General features: G+C 36.0%; 1 protein-coding gene across 3 annotated transcripts in view; it reads left to right on the top strand.

The window, feature by feature from the left end:
* STRN (striatin) overlaps window positions 1-20,661 on the top strand; it is a 64,091-nt gene that overhangs the window by 13,486 nt on the left and 29,944 nt on the right. For all 3 annotated transcript variants that reach the window (XM_057389785.1, XM_057389784.1, XM_057389782.1), the window contains exons 3-5: window positions 6,982-7,055; window positions 10,139-10,217; window positions 11,978-12,142. In XM_057389785.1, coding sequence (XP_057245768.1) covers window positions 6,982-7,055; window positions 10,139-10,217; window positions 11,978-12,142 — 318 coding nt within the window. The remainder of the gene's footprint in view (window positions 1-6,981; window positions 7,056-10,138; window positions 10,218-11,977; window positions 12,143-20,661) is intronic.

Raw genomic sequence — 20,661 nt, 5'->3', positions numbered from 1 at the left:
TAAAATTCCACTGAGCGGAATAGATTACACTCCAGAATTGCAATGTATTCTCATTATGTTCAACGTAGTGGCTTTGTTTATTAATATATGACAGCTGAAATCTTGAATAACTGTCTTCAGTCTAATAATTACTAGTTTTTAATCTTGCTAAATTTTTAGTTTTTTCAGTACGATAGACTCTACAAGAATATCTTYTGGAGATTATTTGTATGAGTGAAAAAATGTTTGTGTTTACCAGTTAATCAATGTGTATTTCTTTGCTCATGGAGATTTCAGTACAATCATTTGTACTCAGCTTACCATTTTATTCTTACATATACTTTCCTGTTATTCTAACTTCTGAGGAAAGCAAGTTGTTTTCTTACCATRTTTTCAGAAATCTCTCTGCACAACTCATTTATTTTAGGCCAAGTTTAAATTATTTTAATTAGTAAAATGTCCTTTAAAATTCTTGAATAAAGCGTATATTTATGGTACTACTGCAAAGCAATCATGCTAACATTATCATTTTCCTATCAGATAATTCCTRCTTCTCTTTAATAAAATAAGCCACTGAAACTGTTTATTTAGTAGAAATAAGATTAAAATTATGCACACAGGCAGATGAGGAATAGAATATCACTGGTATATAATTTTAAAAGCACACTAATAGCTACATCACTATTGCATTTAGATTTGCACATCTTAAATGGGCTGCTTTAGCACAAGACATGCGTTCTGCCATCTGATTCATCTCTTTCTGGTAGYAACCAATTAATCCGCTAGCATGGAGATGCAGCCAGTTTTCTGGCCAGCAGCAGCCGCAGGGCTCCAGTGTATTTTCTCCTCCTTCAGGGAATTCTCAGAGGAATGCTTAAGGCAGATACTCTTTTTGCCCAGGCCTTGCTGTGGTACTGATCTTATATCAAAGAGTGCAGAAAAATGTGAAATGTATGCATAATGGAGTTTGCAGTTTATGGCTGTGGAAAGGCTTACATTAGAAGCATGATTACAAAGCTTAGTGCTATTGGTTCAGCTAAAGGAATAGTTGCATATATTATGTGAAGATTTCTTGTATTTCAAGACTAGGGGACCTAGTCCTGGTTACTTGAAGGTATCTCTAACACTTCATGTTCATAACCCACATAAGATAGCAATTTACATTTATCAAACTATGTAAATACATTTTTGTGTGCTGTCAGAGAAACTTYGTAACATTAAAAAAAGCAAAACCARAAATCAAATTTCCATATGGATGGGGAAGATGTCCCCCAGTTGTATTCTGTATAATCTGCCTGAATTATGACATATGAAACCTAATGCAGCAGTCCCTGTCAGAATTAGGAAAAAGCTCTTGGTGGCTTCTTATTAGCAGTTTTGCATCCGTATCTTTGATGTTGTATGTTTTTTCTGCAGCGTGTAGCATTAGCCTGGGTTAGTCAGGTCAGTAGGCTACCGTCAGCTGATCTGATCTGGTGTGACAGTTTCAGTACGGGTGTGCAGTGGTTCTGTAAGCAAATGTGATGCTTGTGACTGGTGTGTGCTGGAGACAGCTATTTATGAGTTTGTMGTTTTAAACAGCAGTTTTATTTGCCAGTTTCTGAAGAAATGGACCTGTATTTCTGCTGGAATTATCTTCCCAGCAAGTGTTCTTGCCTGATACTTTAAAGAATGGCAACATACTGAGCTTGGAAGCACTGCTCTGTTTCCGAGCATTTTCCTAAATCAGCTGTCAGCCAGTAGTCTGTTCGGATGCTGGCATTTTCCCCTGAGTTCTCAGAGGTGGAAAATGAGATCCTRCAAGGTAGGAGGAAGACATTTCTGTCAAGTTTGGGGAAGGATGGTGTGCTGTGAGGGGGCAGGGAATCATTCCTGTATTCTTTTATTTCTGCCCTGGCCTTGCAACATTTCAAATCTTTCTCAGCCAGACAAAATAAGTTATGAGTAACAGAACAGAATATGAAATTGTGGACCAGTGCCCTCAGGAAACCATGAAAAAGAAATGAGCAACATTTGTTTTCTCATGTACATGCTTTTATGAGCTGCTGTTCTTTATATTGGCTGCTCCACATTTATTTTATCAACTGAAAGCTACAAATTTTACTATAAATAAACTGCTTTGGGAGCATAATTGTTGTTCTCTGTTTCATGTCACTTATGTCATTTTATAGTAAGTAAGGTAGAAAGTAAGTTTTACTTATTGGCTGTCATGTTTTTCTGACAAATTTAATGTTCAGTCTTCATGTCAATAATTGTGAAGTTACCTTTCTGTTGTGTGTATAGGAAGCCAGGTTATTTCTGCTGAAGTTTTGGTAACCAAAATAGCAAGGAGCTTAGAAGGAGCTAGTATGTAGTTAAATGCTTGCATTTTTCAGCAGCAGTTTTGATGTAGTTTTGCCAGCATCCAGTAGATTGCAGTGTGAGGCTGTTCAGATTTGAGGGTTACTTTTTATGATTTTATCAATACTTGCWCCACCACCAGTAAATTGCACTGGTGTCTCTGGATTTTCAGGAGCTAGCAGAAATGCAGTACTGTTTCTCTCAAATACATGTCCTGTTTCAGCTAGTCTAGCTCACTTCCTGTCTTAACATATTTCAWCCAAAGAACTGGACTCCTGAGCCATGTCTCCAGTAACAGTTGATTTAATTTTATGTTGTTTTCTGCAATGATGTGTCTGATCAGTGTAAGGCTGGCGCCTTCTCCCCTGGGTAGAATATCTCGCCGTGCTGTTCCTGGCAGTYGTTCTTGTTTATGTCTCTTGATTTGGCGGCAGCTCCCAGATCTTCTATGGATGTTTTGGCAGGCTCCCTCAGCACAGCTGGATCAGATGCTTCAGGTCTGGCAACAGATATTTCCAAGAAATAGTGGCTTTTTTTGACTGGGATCAAACTTGTTTCTATGTGAAGTATTCAGAAAAGTTTCACTGCACTCAGTCTTAAGAACTTTGGATGAAGAATTTTAGCATTTTCCTRAACAATTCTTGAAGTTGCGGCAGCCATGTTGGATGTCTCCAAGCACTGAATAGAAGACACATAGTTTAAAGAAAATACTGCTAATCAAAGAAAGAGAATTGTGTAATGAAGGTCAAAAGCCAAAGCAGTGGTAATATTCATACTTGTCTGAGTAAGGGCATCTACCCAGGAACATAGTTTCATAGTCCTAAAATAGCTTTCATCCAAACAACTGGAAGGCTAGTTTTCAGATAGAAAATACATTCTGTGAAGTTATATCCTTCAGGTAGTTATTTTCAAGTAATTTTTCTGTCTCTGCATACTGTTAATAATATATATGTGGTTTTCAGAAACAGAGGGTGAATCATTCCGGTTGAACAAGTTTCAGATAGTAAGTCTTTGAAATTAGTTTCTTTTTCTCCCCTGCCCCCAAACCACTGTCCTTGTTTTTGACCAGATGATACAACAATTGAAGAAACTTCCATTTTACTTTATACTTTTTTACACAAAAAATACTTTCTTTCCGTTTTCCTATTATAGTATTGCACTACTAGGGTGCGTGAACTAGAGTTCAGTGTGAACTGCAGAAGGCAAGTTGAAAGCTGTTAATAGGTGGACCATGTGATTTATGAAAAAGTGAAGAAATTACGCATGAGAGGTGGGCAGGAGATGTTCTGTCATTGTAGAAATAGATTAAATTAAAATGCGCTAATGGCATAAGTTATATTTAGAATTTCTGTAGAAAAGATTTAARGGTTATTTTGTGAAAAGTTTCATAGGCTTAAATTGCAGACTTCGTTCTAGTCTTGAAGTCTGAATTAYGGTGTTCAGGTCTTAGTGCACTTTAGAAAGAAGATTGTCTTTCATACCTATGATGTTTTCAGCTGTATCATAAAAACATATCTAATAGTAAATCTCATACATACTGCCTGAAGAAGTGTGGATGTTTCCTAGATGGCCTATTGGCAGTCTATATTGATTTTACAGGGTTTTTTTTGTAATATTTTTCTGAACTTTAGTACATAGCAGACCACGTCAGAAGATGAATTCACTGGGTCACTTTCTCTGGCATGATACTTGTGTTTCTGTTTCAAGTCTAACTGTGTCTTGCTCAGAGACCTGAATTTATACTAATTGATCTTAATTCAGGTTTGAGTATAGCACTGGGGTTTTTTTTTGTCATTTTGTGCAGTCAGGGCTCTATATAATTTTGTTTTTAAGTTTGCCAACAATATTGAAAATAAGAATTACATTTTGGGATTTTCATCTCTTCAATTGCCTCTTTGTTAGAATGTGGTTCTTCTGCCTTTTCGGTTGTGCTATTGGTCTCTGCCTGTGATATAAAACATTAGGTCCTCTAAAAGATGAAATCTTAGTCCATCTTGGACCTAAAGTAAATCTAAGGGCCAGTGGTATACAAGACCATGTAATCTACATTATCCTCTTGAAGTAAAGAATAGCGACAAAAGCTTTAAAAGCCGTTGCATTATGAGGTGGAGCCATTCACAAATGGTACTAATGGTTTAAAATGGATATAGGATGAATAATCTCATCTTGCTGAAATTATTTTATGGTTTTGATGAGTGGGGAAAACTTCAGTAAGAAGAAAGAAGACTATTACTGTTAATTTAAGAGGGAAGGATCTTAAAAAATGAACGAACATGGATTTAGAAGATTGAATAGATAGACTGAGAAGTTTAAAAACTGCAGGCTGAATATTTGGAAGATGGATTTTGGAGAACATGGGAGATCTGAGGAACAGGAAAGCTGYAAAAATGATCCTTTCAGTGAACCCAGCAAACATTTTACTGGAAATTATTAACAAAATCAGATAAGAAAATTAGTGAATGCATGGAGTGTAACGGAACTTTGTATAAGACCCATGACCTAAAAACAAATGTCAACTGCTGCAAAACTAACTTTACTCTGAAATTATTTGGAGGAATGAAGTAGAACACAGCATATACCAGTAATACAGATTAAAGCGGAGTATTAATATTTGTTCACTTCTGATAAGATAAATCAAAATGGATTACGCATTCAGGTCATTTGAATTCATGACTGCAGTAARAATTGTAGTGTTTAAAGTTGGTAAGGTAGGTTGGTGACAGAGTGGAGGATTTCTTAATTTTTGATTAATCATTGATTTTTGTTAGTGATGGTGGGGGGAAAAGTATACATAGCATCAAAATTTAACAATGATGAAATGCGGTTGTTTTACCAGGGTAACATGTAAGAAAAGGATAGTTGGGAAAGGAAAGATAAATATTTTGATTGAGCATTCAGCTTTAATTTTGTTCCACTCTCGGTTATTCTTTTCTGTACCGACCAAAATGTTTAACTTTCATCTATTGCTGTTAATACATTTCAAGCACATCCTTTCTCCTTTCTTTGCTGATTGCTGCTCAGCTGAGTTAGAGCTTAGTGCTCTGGCTCTTGAGAGTTTGTTCCTTCATCTGTCGATGTTGCTATGCCTAAGAGGCACTTCTTCACTCTTCACTTACCCTTCTCATAATTAAATGTTTATTATAATTAAAACACAGCTGGATTAGTAAGAAGCTAGTACTGATATTGAAGCATAGGAACTATCAAGCATTCTTCAGCATTATTTTGTTAGAAGTAATGAGCTTTCTTGATCAAATAGGAAACGGCAAAAACCCACCAGTAATATAATGAAGATGTTTAAGAATCAATCAGGAGGTGTAGGTGTGTTTAAGAAGCAATCAAGAGGTGTAGGTAACTTGAAAACACTTTCTTACAGCCCTGCTTGATAGAGTCATTGGAGCTTAGTGAGACTTGCTTCATACAGTTACAAAGTGTCAAAGCCATTAATTTTTTTCAAAACAAATTTTAAGTGTAAGAGCTCCCTTGTGACTAATGGAGCTAATGAAACTCATTTTCATGTTAGTGCATGTGAGAGGTTTATTTTTTTTTGGTCTTTTGCAGCCTGTTTCTTGCTGCCCTGCACTTGGCTTTGTACGTTTGCACTTGAACTGTATGTACGTGTGTGCTGCTTGACTGTCCCACTACTGCCAGGCTGCACACTCAGCATTTCCTGAGTTGTTCTCAGCCTTTTGTTCAGGATAGAAACTAGCATAGGTGTCACTCTTCTGCCCAGTTATGGATGTCTAAAACTTGCAATTTTGTACTTACAGAATTATAGTGAGTGTGAGAGAAGGAGGGAACATTGCAAAACTGGTAAAGGCTCACTTTGCCTTTCTCTGTTGCTGTGTTATAAGACTACTCTAATGAATCTTGAATAACTTTCATGTGYATTTTTACTACTGTACTACTGCGGTGTTATTATGTGTGTTTAAAAGTCTGTACATACTGAGTCTTTAGGATGAGGCTTTTCAAATTAAAAAGCATTTCCCTTTTTTTGGTAGCAACTCTTTTTGTCGTTGTATGGCATGCTTTGTGGGGCTTATTACATTAGACCTGAAGGCTAAATATTTTTGGAACAAAGTCTCCATTTTTGCACTTGGTCAAGTGGCAGATCTAGCAGCTTTGAGAGAAACTGGTGTAGATGAGCTGTCATTGCCAAGTCTCTTTTAGAATAGTTCTAACTGAGGACCTGCTGCTTTTGGAAAGCACAGCATTTCGAAGAATAAAACTAAAGATTGCTTAATGGAGTGACGAAATATGAAGTAGATGGCAGTGAACTGACATGGGTAGTAAAAATGTTTCATWGTGATGGCTAGAAAGGAAAGACTGGGGGGTTGGGAAGAGAAGCAGAAGAGAAGCTCATGTCCACAGGGAAGGAAGCTTTTCTGTGGCACGAATATCTAGTAAAATCTGCAGTCAGCTGCTCTGTGTGTTTCCTCAATATTTGCTATGCAATTACATGTAAACCTTGGGAAAAAAAAATAAAATTACATACCTGAAGTCCTGGTAAAATTATTTGTTTTCCTTTGTTCCTAGCCTAGAAGAAAGGAGTGGCTTTACGAGTGAAAACAGGTGACATATATGTGTTTAGAGATAACTTTAAATGTACTAATAGTTTTTTTCTTYTTTTGTTTTGTTTTGGTATTTTGTTTCCTTTTCTTTCAGGGCTAAATACCACAAATTAAAATATGGCACAGAATTGAATCAGGGAGATATGAAGCCACCGAACTATGATTCTGGTAAGAATTTATTAAGAATGAGTTCATTGCTGGCATAAAGGCTTGACTGTGGTTTGTGCAAAAGCTGAATTGATAGTATTGACGAGTCCCTTAATGGAACAGTGAGAATAGACATAATTAATAAAGCCTATATTTTATTCTTGTACAATTAAAAATATATGCTGRTGTTCTAAAAGAGTCTATTAATAAATCAAGTTAGTTTAGATTTTAAAAAATCTAAATCCGAATGAGCAAACTGCTCTTGGAAAGAGTAGTTTTTCTGTCTCTTAGTAATGTGTATGGATATTTTACAACAGGATGATACTAGATTTATAGCAATAGAATCCTTTTTTCTGTGGGTGATTTTCTGAATGAATTGTATAGTACATAATTAATTTTTTGTTCAATTAACTCAGTGGTATTCCAGAAAAAAAAATTAATTGCTTATTAGAAATAAGTGAGAGTTTTTGAATGAGGGATTTATTTGCAGAACTCAGATGATCATTGGAGATGCATTCAGTTAATTTCAGTGTAATGCTGTAAGAGGACAGCCATTCTTTGCCTTGGTCTCTGGAAATCTGGTTTGTTTTCATCTCCTACTTCACACAAATAGATTTTAGCATTGAACTGGAGAAATTAAGAATTTCAATCACTTCCTTTTATCCCTTTATCTCCCTGTCCTTTCCCCATGGGCAAAAAAAAAAACCAACAAGGTACAGAGATCTGGCTAGTCAAGCCATTGAAAAAAGTAGTAGGTGATATTTTTTGTATCTCAGTGTCTTGATGTTCCTGCTGCATTGAAATTGGAACCACCTATATGTACAGGAAGAACATAGAAAGTCTGCGGATTACAGCTCTGTCACTTGGTTTGTGGAGGGGATGGTCTRGTTGATTGTCATGGTAATTTCTTACCTCATTGGGTTTAAAAGATCATTAAAAAATCCTCAAACAAACAAAAAATCCAACCTCACACCAACTAATAATGCTTTACACTACGTTTTTGTTGTCCAAGTTTTTAATGAATTTTTGAGAAGTTTTATTTCATGGCATTGTCAAGGTTATTTCCGTAACTGATGAAATATTTAATTTGGTGCTGCTAAGTGGAAGACATCAATCTGTATCTGGACCATTAGAAAACTTTGTCCTGATCATACCACAATTCTAGACAGCCGTGGGTTTTTCTCATAATATCTCAAGATGCAGCTGTAGCATGTTGCTCCAGTTTCCAGCTGAGGACTGTAGTGCGAGGCCTGACTTGTCCAGCAGAGCTCTAGCCTGTACATTACTTCTGCAAAGTCAACATTGTGGAAATACTTTAGTTAAAATTCCATTATCCTAAWTTATCCCATTGTATTCTATATATGTAGCTATCAAAAATGTATATTTTTGTTCTATACCAAATCTGGACTGATGACTTAAAACAGAAACTTTGTTTTAATGCTCTTTTGAAGTTGCCTTTGATAGATACTTGATTGTGTCTCTGTCCATGTATTCCCCTCACCCTGACCCTGTTTTTCCTGCCCAGTTGTGAAAAAAAGTGGAAATATTGGTAGTAGCTCTTCCATGTGGGTGGGTCTTTGTTGTTTGTTTTCTTTRTGATCTCTTGGGGACTCTAACACAAATTAGAAGAAAAAGTTCAATCTCCTGGTAAAGGGATACCTTTTTAAAAAAAATCTTATTTATATTGTTTAATTGTTTATACTATTCATACTATATCCTCTGCAATAATTTGCTCATAATGCAAGTCACTTTGTTCTTATATGCAAACCATTGCTACTGCTAGTGGTCATCATTTTTGAGGAGACTAAGCACAAGAAATTGTTGCTTGTGTATATACTTAACAGTGCCTTCAGAAGATAGGTCTTTGCTTTCAAAAGGAATTTTCAGGCCGATCTACCTCAGCCATGTTTTAATAATTATAGWCTGTGCTTTGGTAGCTGTGCATTGAATCCAGCTGTTTCCAGTTGTCACTGGAAAATGATTGTGCATTTGATTTTTTTCTGTGGTTGCTATTAAATAGATTTGTGTGTTGGCTAAAATTTATGGCTCTCCTTGCRTGTGAATTCTGATTAGTCTTTGGTGGCTTCTTTGGGTAGGTGGTGGTGGATTTTTTGTGTAGTATTAATTAAGCTGTTTAAAGTAAATTACTTCCTGATGAGAGTAATAGCTTTGACACATCAAAATCAAGTTACTCATAGGATTATACCACAGGTTTTTCTGGTTCTTAATTTTTGTTTACACAGGAAGTTTGCTCATCCTTCAGTGGTTGGACCACAAGGTTTTTAAGTTTTGTATAGGCTTTCATAGATAATAAAGCAAGATCTTTTATCTTGGGAAGCATATGCATATCTTCTGAGGAGAGGAAAAAAAACCCCACCATCATGTGCTATGAAGCTATATATGGAATAAACATGTAGYTGTTGTTGCCAGCATTCTGATAGCTTTCTTAGGAGAACAGCCACATGATTTTTTTTGGTAGATTTTCCTGGAGTAGTAACATTTGGATACAAATTTATGGTTGGGGAAAATGTGATTATTTTTCAAAAACTTTTCAGGTTAAGAAATAAACAGATAATCCTCATTGTTTTTTATTAAAAAACTAATACAAATAACAATAAAGTTGATGTGAGTAGATCTGTTGATTTATGTTGAACTGTCAAATATTAAGGAAATTGGGAGGTTGTAAATCAATTTCATGCTGCAGTTCCATTTGATATTGTTAGCAGTTAAAGATACTTGTATTCAAACTTAATGTGAGCAGCAATTATATTGGAAGGGTAAAGCAAAAATGGGATTGAAGACTGTCTATCATTATGTGCCCCTAAATGAGTTAGGAACTTGCTCTCATAGAGTAGGACTAGTTAGGAGTTAGGGCTGGTGGAACTTGCTCTCACAGCATAGGATTTACCTGGAAATCTTTCTGTGTATATCATGCTACAGTTATGTGCTATGTGCATTTCTTTTCTCCCTTCATTATTGGCACTTGGAATTTTGTTATTAAACCATTCCTAATAGTTTTAAGGCAGATCACATTTGTTTTTTCAAGTGGATAGACRTCTTTTATGTGCAAAAGGAAAGATATGTAATAAAATAATATTTTTCAGATGAAGGGAATGAGACAGAGATTCAGCCACAACAGAACAGTCAGCTAATATGGAAACAAGGACGACAGCTGTTAAGACAGTAAGTGTTGAAAAAAGGACTCAAATACTGAATGCAAAGAATCTACTAATGAAATGTGATTGTGATGGTATTTGATTTTTTTTTCAGTTATATTTTTTGAAAAAAAAGTTAGCTTTCTAATGAAGTTCATTGAGCTCCTGCAATACTTTTGGATTTAAAAAAAAATTAGTGTTTCATAATTACAGATGAGAAGACTTGTCAAGTTACAAAAACCTGATCTCATCTAGTTTTCTTTCACTGAGTATAATCAAACAGTCTGCTTGGGGGAACAGTGGGTCACGACACTTTGCAGTTAAAAAACACAAGTAATTCTGCTAAGAGCTGTGTAAAATAAAAAATGCTAGCATTGGAGAAGGAAAAGTTTTATTTTGGCTTGCTTGAGTTGCAGAAAAGGCCAAACATCCAGGAGGTTAAGCTAGATGTTTTCTAATTCTCTGTTCATYTCAATGAAACAAATATCTGTTAATCAAAATTAATTTTAAAATTGTGATCATAGTAACTAAATTAATTTTCAAGGTATTTAGTATTTTACAGAGGATTAAATGAGAGGGGACTGAGACAGTAAGGGGAGTCTGGAGCTTATATTAAAGGGCCTTTTTCCAAGGAATTCTACAAAAGTTAAATTTGTTGGATGGCTTGTACTTTTGCTGGACCTCAAGTCTTTGAATGCATGTTGAATAAATATAAGTGAAGTGGTCTTGACTTGGATCAGTGATTTTGAAGACTGGTCATTCCTYCTCAGTGCAATTCATGATAGGGTGACAGTGCTGAATATAGAGTGCATATTATTGACAGTCTCTGTTTTGCATAAATGACTTGTATGATTTTTCTATAGCCAACAATCCCTACTTCTCTCCTAACGTGGTTATGTGAATGATATTGTTAAATAATGGGAGGACAATGTTCTTGCAGGAAAAGTGTGTGTCTCTGATTTGTAACAGCTGTCACTGTAAAATAACARTTCCCTTCTTTAGCGTTGTCTAGAGTATTGACCATTTAATCAGTTCAGTGCTATTAACTCTATGTTCTAGAGGGAAGGACACAACCAATTTTTACTTTGTAAAATTGTCATTTCCATCCTATTCCTCTCAAGGGCAACATGGCATATTGATAAAAGAACCAACTTTAAAGCTAWAGAGCCAACTTTAAACCTTGAGGTTTTCATACATGGATTTTTGCTGCTCAGTCTTTTTATGGAAGACAAATTCATATTTTGCAGATCCATTGCAGAATAACGGAAGGGCAAGACAAACATTTTATCGAGCCTAGTCAATCATAAATAGCAACTCTTATAATAGCCACAGCTACAGAATTTTGTTTTTATTCCCTGTTTTCTAGGCTTCTAATAATGTTTACATAAGGAACATATTTGATACTTCTTGTATCTAGTTTCCATGTGCCAAAGAATAAAGTGACCATGGCTGTGCATGCAACTGTGGTGATTTTTATAAAGCATTTGTAAATATTTTATGTGAAWGTGCTTTTCCATTCATTTTAGTAAATGAATGAATAACGTATTGTATAACCTCTGACTGCTAGGCTCTCTGATTTTTTTTTTTCTCAGTGACTGTAGAGGCTGGTACTGCAAGAGGCGATCCCTCTGCAGCTGGTACAGGATGATTTACAAGCACATTTCACTAGCTCAGCACCATAGTTTGCTAAGATAAGGGGTTGAGGATGTGTTTAGGGAGAAGTTTGCATTTAATGTATTGTGGGAGTGAGATGTGCATAGAAGATTAGCATGAGTTCTCTTCCTTCAGGTATCTACAGGAAGTGGGCTACACCGACACGATATTGGATGTGAAATCAAAACGAGTGCGAGCTTTATTGGGCCTCTCAAGTGATGCTTCAGAAAAAGAAAACAGAAATCAAGAGCCAATGGTAAATGGCACAGAGGGCCAGATTAAAGAAAACGCAATGATTGGGTAAGCATCAAGATGACTTTCTTATCTTTCTGCATAAATGTAGTTAGTGGTCTTTAACAAAATTTTTGTTTATTGAGAAATTTCCAGGATTTTTTTCTAGTTCGAGATTAGACCAATTCTAACGTATTATATTAAGCAATAAGTATGAAAGTAATTCTTTAGATTCACATCTTAAAAGCTCTATAGTGATTTTTTTTAGGTGGATGGCAGCACTAATTCAAATCAAGCCTCTTCTGTGATATGATTGCTAAGTGTGAGAAGTCAGCGTTGTTTCAAGTTAATGGTTTGTTTGTATTGCTGGAAGCTTTACTGTGTAGGTTACATACAGGCTGGCTCTTCTGGTCTGTGCTGACTATGACATGATATATACAGGAGAAGGATTTTTTTGGCTAGATCTGAAAAAGAAAGTCACTCCTTACATTCAGAGTCCTCTAAGTTTCTGGTTTTCTACTAATTAGTAGACATATGTAAATGTGATTTAAATGTAAGGTTGTAATTTCTGTGTTTTAGTATTTCTAATACTATGGAAAGTCAGACAAAGACAGTAAAAGGCTTGTTCTTACTTTTTCTCTTAAGTAATATTGAAGCTTAAGAGACTTTCTTCCATTTTCTTCTCTTTTCCGTGCAGAGTTTAAAAAGAAAAAAAATAAGTTAAACATAACTGTAAAGGCTTCAGGAAAACAATGTTTGTTCTTGTTTAAGATATTGTAGTTGCAAAACTGGAAAAATAATGGCCAGAATAGTAGTAACAATAGATGAGGTGGCTGATTCCCAGGGGTGGCACAGCTTTCCTTAGAGATTCTTACTCTTTATTCCTTTTCTATACTCATGTGGCAAAATTCAAGACCTTTGTTTTCTAAAGGTCTAATATGGTTATATGACACATCTTGTCTTCTAAAAAACATTTGTAAAATTTCATTTATACCCACCTGATAGCTGTACCAACTTCAGGCCAACAAGTTACATAAGGGCAGAAGTTCATTGTTATGTAATTAAATGCAGTGCTGYGACATGGAAAATTTGAATGTGTGAGAAAACCTGCAAGCTACTAAAATATATTGTGTTGCTACATAGTCGCCAAGTCATGTTGTTTATGTACAGCAGCTTTGTTTTGAAGAACAAGGAATGCTTGATAGCTTGTGATAACMGTTTTGGTTTGATTCCTCATGAAGGGGTCACTTCTTAGGGGAAGTGTGTAAGTAAAGCTTCTCCTCTTACACTTCAAACTTTATATGTATTTACATAGTTTTGAAACAGGTGGATATATGTATGAAGTAGTTACCTGACGGATGAAGTACTGGGACAGTGGTTTTGATATAGCAGTTTTGGAGATATTTGCATTTCTTATGTATCTGCTTGGTTTTGGGGTAGATTTGACATTAGGTTTAACACTTTGTAGTTTACCCTGTGGCTGAGCATGTTCACTGATGGAAAAAATTATTTCCATTTCACTATGGCTGTGCAGACTTCTCAGCTGCAAGGCTGGTCAGGTTGTACACTTTGAAAAACTTCTCTTATCTTGACTGTGATGCATGAGATGGCAGACTGCGTTACAGAGCTTGGGGAAGTGTTTTGATGACATAATGAACAAGAAGGTACCCCAGGGTTTTACAGTGGAAAATTTTTCCAGGGTTCTTGTTCACCATGGTCACATCAGTCTTCATAGGTGATTTTGAGTTTCTGGATGTCCCCTGAGATCTTCCTCACTGGAAGGAAAAGTTCAGGATTTTACTAGAATTCCTTGATCAATCTAAGTACAGGACTATCTCTCAATGCTGTGATTATTCTGGGTGCTTCAATCACACTTTCAGGCCACCTCTTTCAATTTTCCTTTCAGGAAGCATCCAGGCTTGCTTCCTGACAAAGACTGCCTGTTATTTAACAGCTATTTCATCTTGTGCTACCAGATACTGTAAAATGTTACGCCTCACTGTTTCTRTGACATGTGGCACTGTTCAACTCCTTCCAACTGCATCATTACTTGCTTCTGAGATTTCAAAGTGCAGCTTTATGGTAGATGCAAAATCAGAAATAAGCTYGTATTTACCTGTTACCTGCCTCACGTGATGCCAGCATTACCTCAGCTTATATAGAACAGCTTATCTTTGAAAAATGTAGCATTGAATAGACAACTAAGATCTCAGGCACATGGATGTGGCTCTTGAAATCAATTGAAATTTTTAGTGAGTATTTGAAAACCTAATTCARCATTTTCCTACCTGGTTGGCAGAAGTAGGAAAAATTTAGGTGACTCAGCTAAATTCTGGCAGTTGAGGAAGGTGAATCCTTTGAAACAACCTCACCAGTGCTAGGTGCTTACTGTGATGGCAAAAGGATTGGTAGTTCCTTGAGCAACCTCTTGTTATTCCTTGTCTGCATGTAAAACAAATGGATTTGGGCTACAGCAAATTTGTACAGTTGGATGGAGTGCAATGAACRAGTGTCTGCTGTTTGATAGCTGTAGAAGAGGAAAGTTGTGGTGAGAAATTGGAAGAACAAGAAACCAAACAAAACCTTAGTGCAATTCCAGGAAGTTTAAGGACATATGGGCGTGTTTGCCAGGACCATGAGACATTGGGGCAGTTGCAAACTAGAATGCAGACTGAAGACTCTCTGTTACTGTATGGGGACAGTGAAACTCTTTGTAGGAGAAAGCTGTCGCCAAGGAAGCCTGTGAACTGCTCAAACCAGTGCAGTTTGGCAGATTTTGTGGTTCAAAATGTATAATGAACATTGATATCTGCTACCAAGTCTGAGGACACTGGTCAAGCTGAAGATGTTTTAGTCGCATTTGAAGAGCAGAGCACTGGGCAAGAAGTAATGAATGAAAATGGATGTAATTTAACAAGGAATACTCCTCTGTTAAAGTGARAAAAGACAACTTGTAGCATGTTTGATTTGTTTGATCTTGGAAATACTGCATAATACATATGCACTGAATCTGGATTTTAAGTCTGAGTTTTAGAAAAATGTTTACACAGTCTGAAAAATGCAAGAAGTGGAGTACAGGACTGGAGTAAAGAGAAACTGTGGATGAGAAATTATGACGACAGATCAATAGGAGTTTAGAAAGAATGTGAGTTAATGTGATGAAGATAGTGTACAATAGAGGGGAAAATGGTACAGTCAAAAACCGGAAGAAATACTGATTTAATAATGCATTTCCAGAATAGGAAAATGGAAGGCACACTAGCTTTTAGTTTCCTTAAAGATTTTTCCATATAGCAGTGTAAATTGCAGAAAGAACAGATTGGCTCAACTGCCTTCTGTACAACTGAACACTTGTGATAAATTTCGAAGAAAGGAAAAAGATTGTATTTGATGCTTTTATGCTGTGATATGGTTATCTCTTTGAGGGGAGAGATGGGGTAATGGAAATAGGAARCAAAACTTGCTTTATGTTTTCATTATTTTTTTGATAGTCAACCAGTACTTTCTTAGTGAAATGAAGATGGGGGAGAACAAAATAAATTAGTATTGCAAAAAAATCCAGGCAAAGAATGGAAKAGCTGATCTACTTTTCAACACAGTCCAATTTTATCACAGTTTTTGTGTAACCATGTTAATCTTTGCATAGTGGTGCTATTCAGCCTCCTTCACAAATACCTCTGACTGTAGCTCTAACTACTTCTGAGCACAGTGGAAACCCACAGTTTTATTATTTTCAATTTTTTTTAAATGCCTTTGATTGTTTTGAAGACAAGTTCTGGCATTTTTCCTCTGACCTCAGGGATGTGTGAAGTGTATACTTTGTGGTGGATAGGGAGAATATTTTCCCCCTGTTCAGCTACTATAGCTTTTACAGATTTTTAAGTTGYTTGTTATACCAGAATTTGCCTTTTACATGAGTTATATCATCTTGTCTGTCTTTTATAACTATTTCAACAACTGAGATTTGGACACAGTGCTGGGATACCAACATTAAGTCGAGCCTTTTCATGGAAAAGGCTGGTGAGAATGTTTGGGGTGTTTATTGTGAAGTTGGTGCTGCTTGCTTTGGTATACAGAAGCATATAATGGTTARTGTAGTGCAAATACTTAATACAGTAATATTTATTTGCAGCAGAGAATATGTAATTTGAATTCTGCTATGCTCTAGTTATTTTAGAAAATTACTGTCTGGCYCCTCATGCCTCTCAGCTTGGTTTTGTCTATCTTAAATGATCGTAATTACATCAGAGAAGTTCCCCTTTCTTTGATAGGGTGATGAACAAACTACTATTGTCTGGCTCTCTTTTAAGCCAAATCAGTTTCTCTTCATTCTTAGGTGAAGTAGTCTCAAACTTTGTGTTACTAGCTGCTGCAYCCATGGCCAATCTTATATTCTTACATTGCCTATTTATTTGCTGATGTACAGATCCTCTTGAAAACTTTAGCACTCAAGACATCATGTGGATTTTGAATGCACCCTGCAAGATTTTGAATGCGTAAATGAATTGTTAATATGATTACGTGAGCTAGATATAGTCCCGTTTKCACTTATTTCATGGAATTTAAAAGGGAATCAGTTTTCAGTTTCTTCAATCAGCTCACTTGCATTACATAAGATAAGTATCACTTGGCATGACTGGACTCAAAAATAGATACTAAAATAATAACCTCATAATAATGGTTTAAATTCCTAACACTTTCAGTGAGAAGAATGGGTGCTTTCCCCCAACAAAATGAAACAGAAATGAAAGCTGCCTGCAAATGTCACTAGTAGCCTTGAAACATGAAAGTACTTAAGTATCTTTAGCTCACTTATTACCTCATTTTCAGTAACTTTATCTTTTCTGATTGAAATCTAAAGAGTCAAATTAGTTTACCTTTGTGAAGGTGTGTATTTGACTACTATTTGGTATGAGTGGAAGCAAATATAATAAAGGAATAAAACTGGAAAGGAATGAGTATATAGCAAAGAAATGTGTATATATATGCATATATGTGAATGTCTATATATAAAAACAGTATAGGCTAGTTCTTGCTAAGGGTTTGATTAGCAGAACTATAAATAGCCAGTAGAAACTTCTTAAAGAAAAATGGTCCTGAGTGATTTATCACTCTCTCTGTGGAACTGATCTGTTGCTTTTTTTCCTATTGAGCTGCAAACGGCTTCCACTGTTTATACTTTACATGAGCAAAAAGCATCAAACCTCAGCATTTGAGAGCAAATCAGAAGTTCTTTTCAATAATTAAACATTTTGAAAACCTTATCTTTCTGATATACAACAAATCATTCCAGCTGACACTTCAGTGAATGAACAGCTTTGTATACCAGAGGACTTTAATAATTCTTTTGCATCTCTAAATCCTATTAACACTGGCCAAAGTAATGACAATGCTGCATACTGGCTGATGAATGTTGTTTGTTGGCTAGCTTATAAAATGGTTTCTTTGGGAAATTATCTCTGAATTTATAAACCTCAGGTAATATCTGCCATCAAAAAGATTTCCAAAATAGTATGCAAATATATGTTGAATTACAAAAAAAAAAAGAAAAAAAAAACACACCAGTAAAGGGAATTTGGATTTTTTTTTCCACCTTTTTCCTGTTTCTCCCTGCCTCCATCTTGCAGTGACTTAACAGGCGTTTCAAAGGTACCTGACTTAGGCCAGGTCTGGACACTTTCAACAGATGCACTAAAGCAGAAAAGAAAAAGAAAAGTAGATTAATTGAAAGGTTTTTGTGAAGAAATAAGTACGAGTGGACCTCACTTTTAATTGGCACAGTTCTGTGACTTAATAGCTTTGAGAGATGCTTCTTGGAAATGTCACATAAGACTCACAGAAAGAATAGGGACAAAGAGACAGAAGTTGTGCAGTTGGAGAGAGAAGCAAAGAGAGGTGAGATGAATGGAGAAATAACTTACAAAAGTTGTTCTGGTACTTCAAATATTAAGATAAGTTTTTTGTTCTTTATAAARTTTATTTGTTTGATATAATTACCTGATTAGATTTGGCAAGAGAAGTGGCCTTTGCTTTTTTAATGTCATTCCTTTACGATTCCAATTTACATGCAAACCATTTTGTAAGTGTTGCTTACCAGTTGTACTACATATTGCACTAGCTCTTGCATTGTGTGGTGTGAATTCATAGGAGATTTCAAAGAGTTATGACAGACTGTTTAGTGTGCCCTGTGTTCATTGTGTGTAAATTTTGATGATTTTAAGTGTTCTGTAGTTTTATAAATTATTTTGATATTTTCTGTGCTGCATTATGAAAGATTTACACAGTGTTGAACATGTTATGAGCTGTTCTTAAAGACAGTCCTCATTGAATTTGCATGCATTTTATTTAATGAGTACAGTTCAATTGAATTTAACTAGCCACATTGAAAAGACTGTTCTAAAACATCTGACAACTAAATTCTGTGGGGAATTAATAAAACTTATGAAGACATGCAGTAGCTGTTTTGATGGTAGTAGGAAACTGAACCAAAGAAAATGGCTTAAGAAAGTATGGTAGAACAGCTCTGAATGCTGGGTCACAMCGGGTTCTTTTCTGTACAAGCTCCCAGGAACATTTCTCAGCCTAAGCTGAACTTGTATTTATTTAACTTCATTGTGGTATTTCTTCCTGCTTCTGAATTTATCAATAAAATCCTGGTTTCATTTAAGATGACTTGTGTATGTCTTGGATAAAATAAACAAACAAAGAAAGGCCTCTGCTTTTTCTTTTGAGGCTGTGAGTAGGACCAAGGCAGTTAGTGGCCTTGTGGTTGGGCAGCTCATGTGAGAAGTGTATGAGACTCTCCTTGGACATGACCCCAGACTTTACAGCATCATTATCAACAAAGGAGAAGGTAATAATAGAAATATAGGTTGTGCTAGTTACAAAGAAAATGCATGTCTGCAGTATGAGTTTAGTCTAAGTTAAACTTGACTTTGCAGYGTGAAATGTTCTGGATTGTGCTGGGAGCAGGAAAGGTATCATCAATGTGTTSGTTTAGTTTCCACAAAACAGCTTCACCTTGCCTGTAGTTATGGCTTCTGCATTTCACTCACTAAGAAACAGGATTTGCGGTAAGAYCATGAATATTAAATGTTGAAAGCAAGTACGTTCAGTCTCAGCTATATATTTTGTAAAGCTGCTAATATTTCAGTGTCAGACCCAACAGGATTTTTACACARTATACTTGTCTTGAGACATGTTACTGTTGGGCAGAAAATGAAGGGTTGATATTATAGCCTGCAGAGCCCTAGCAAAAGTGWTGTTTGCTTTATTTAAATAGTGCATGTGGAATATCCACAAGTCATATTATTTAGATTTCATGGGAAGGCATTATAATTCTTAGTCTTAAAGGGGCCAAGGGGTTAACACAAATCCGAATAATTGAATGGTCTGTAAAMTACAAATTGGGATCAGATTTTCATAGCCATCACAGCTGCACAAAATTCTGGCAGCTTCTCCTGATGAGRAATATACTCACATGATTGCATTTTTATGTTGCTTTAAGTGAGGTAAGTACTTCAGTTACCATCCCATTCATAATAAGAATTTTGTGTTTTAAACAGAAAAGATTCATCTTTGGGAGTCAGAAGTTCCCTGTTTCATGAGTGATATTCACAAAATCTGTGCATTGCCCATCTGTTGTTGTAAGATGGAAACCCCAGCAGCATTACTCTAGCTATACTTACCTTCTGGAAGTACTTATTGTTATGTTCATGAGAAGCAGTTAGTCCTGTTGTACCTAATTGAGTGCAGGCAGGAGTCACAGGGTAATCTCTCTGCCCCAAAGAATTTCCTGTCTATCTGGATAAGGCTACTGGAAAGAAGGATGTAATGGACAGAGTTAACAGTGTCTGATAGAAGATGTGATATTGGTTAAATTATTTTAGTTGGATTGACTGGTTAGGAAGTGCTGAGTCAACTAGGATGAGACCTCAAGGAAGGGAGGCAAAGATAGCTGCTGGAAAGAAAACCATGCAAGAGTGCTGTTGCAGAGTACAACTGAGGAAGGAGCAGTGGGAGATGAAGAGCAAACAGCTGAGGAGCACAGGGTTGAGGACACTCTGCCACAGTCTGGCTGCTCCGTGCTCTCTGCTTTGGCAGGTGCTGTAGCTTCTCCTGCTGTCTGGGGTTTCTGGTTTATTCTTCCCCAGCTGAGAAGAATATCTATCTTTAGATACTATGATTGGGCAGGAAAAAAAAGCCACACCTAAGTTTTGGCACTTTGAAAATTGTGTTCTCCCTTACATATGGTGTGATATTATGTTGTGGGTTAAAAGAATTTTAACCCACAACATATCAACAGTCCAGAAAATAGGAATTGTCTTTTTGAGACCTCTTAAGGTCATTGGTCTCTGTTTGCGGAAGGCCCTGAACCTTGCATTAGTCTAGCCTCACTCATGCTTGTAATACCACAGTTTGTATCAGTCCCCACTTTTGGAGCTTGTTTCTATTGTTTTCACCCATTGATTTTAAAAAAATACTCTGAGCTGCAAAAAAAACTGGAAATGTCAAGCTGTGTTTCTTTTCTAAAATGGAATTTAAAGATACTTGTTTTACTACCCTCTCTTGGAATATTTTTTTGATGC

The sequence above is a fragment of the Malurus melanocephalus genome, unplaced genomic scaffold (assembly GCF_030028575.1).
Source record: "Malurus melanocephalus ecotype Western Australia unplaced genomic scaffold, MMel_1.1 scaffold_19, whole genome shotgun sequence".
NCBI classification, from domain to species: Eukaryota; Metazoa; Chordata; class Aves; order Passeriformes; family Maluridae; genus Malurus; species Malurus melanocephalus.
Note: the sequence above shows the minus strand (reverse complement) of the source record. Positions and strands in the feature narration are given on the sequence as shown.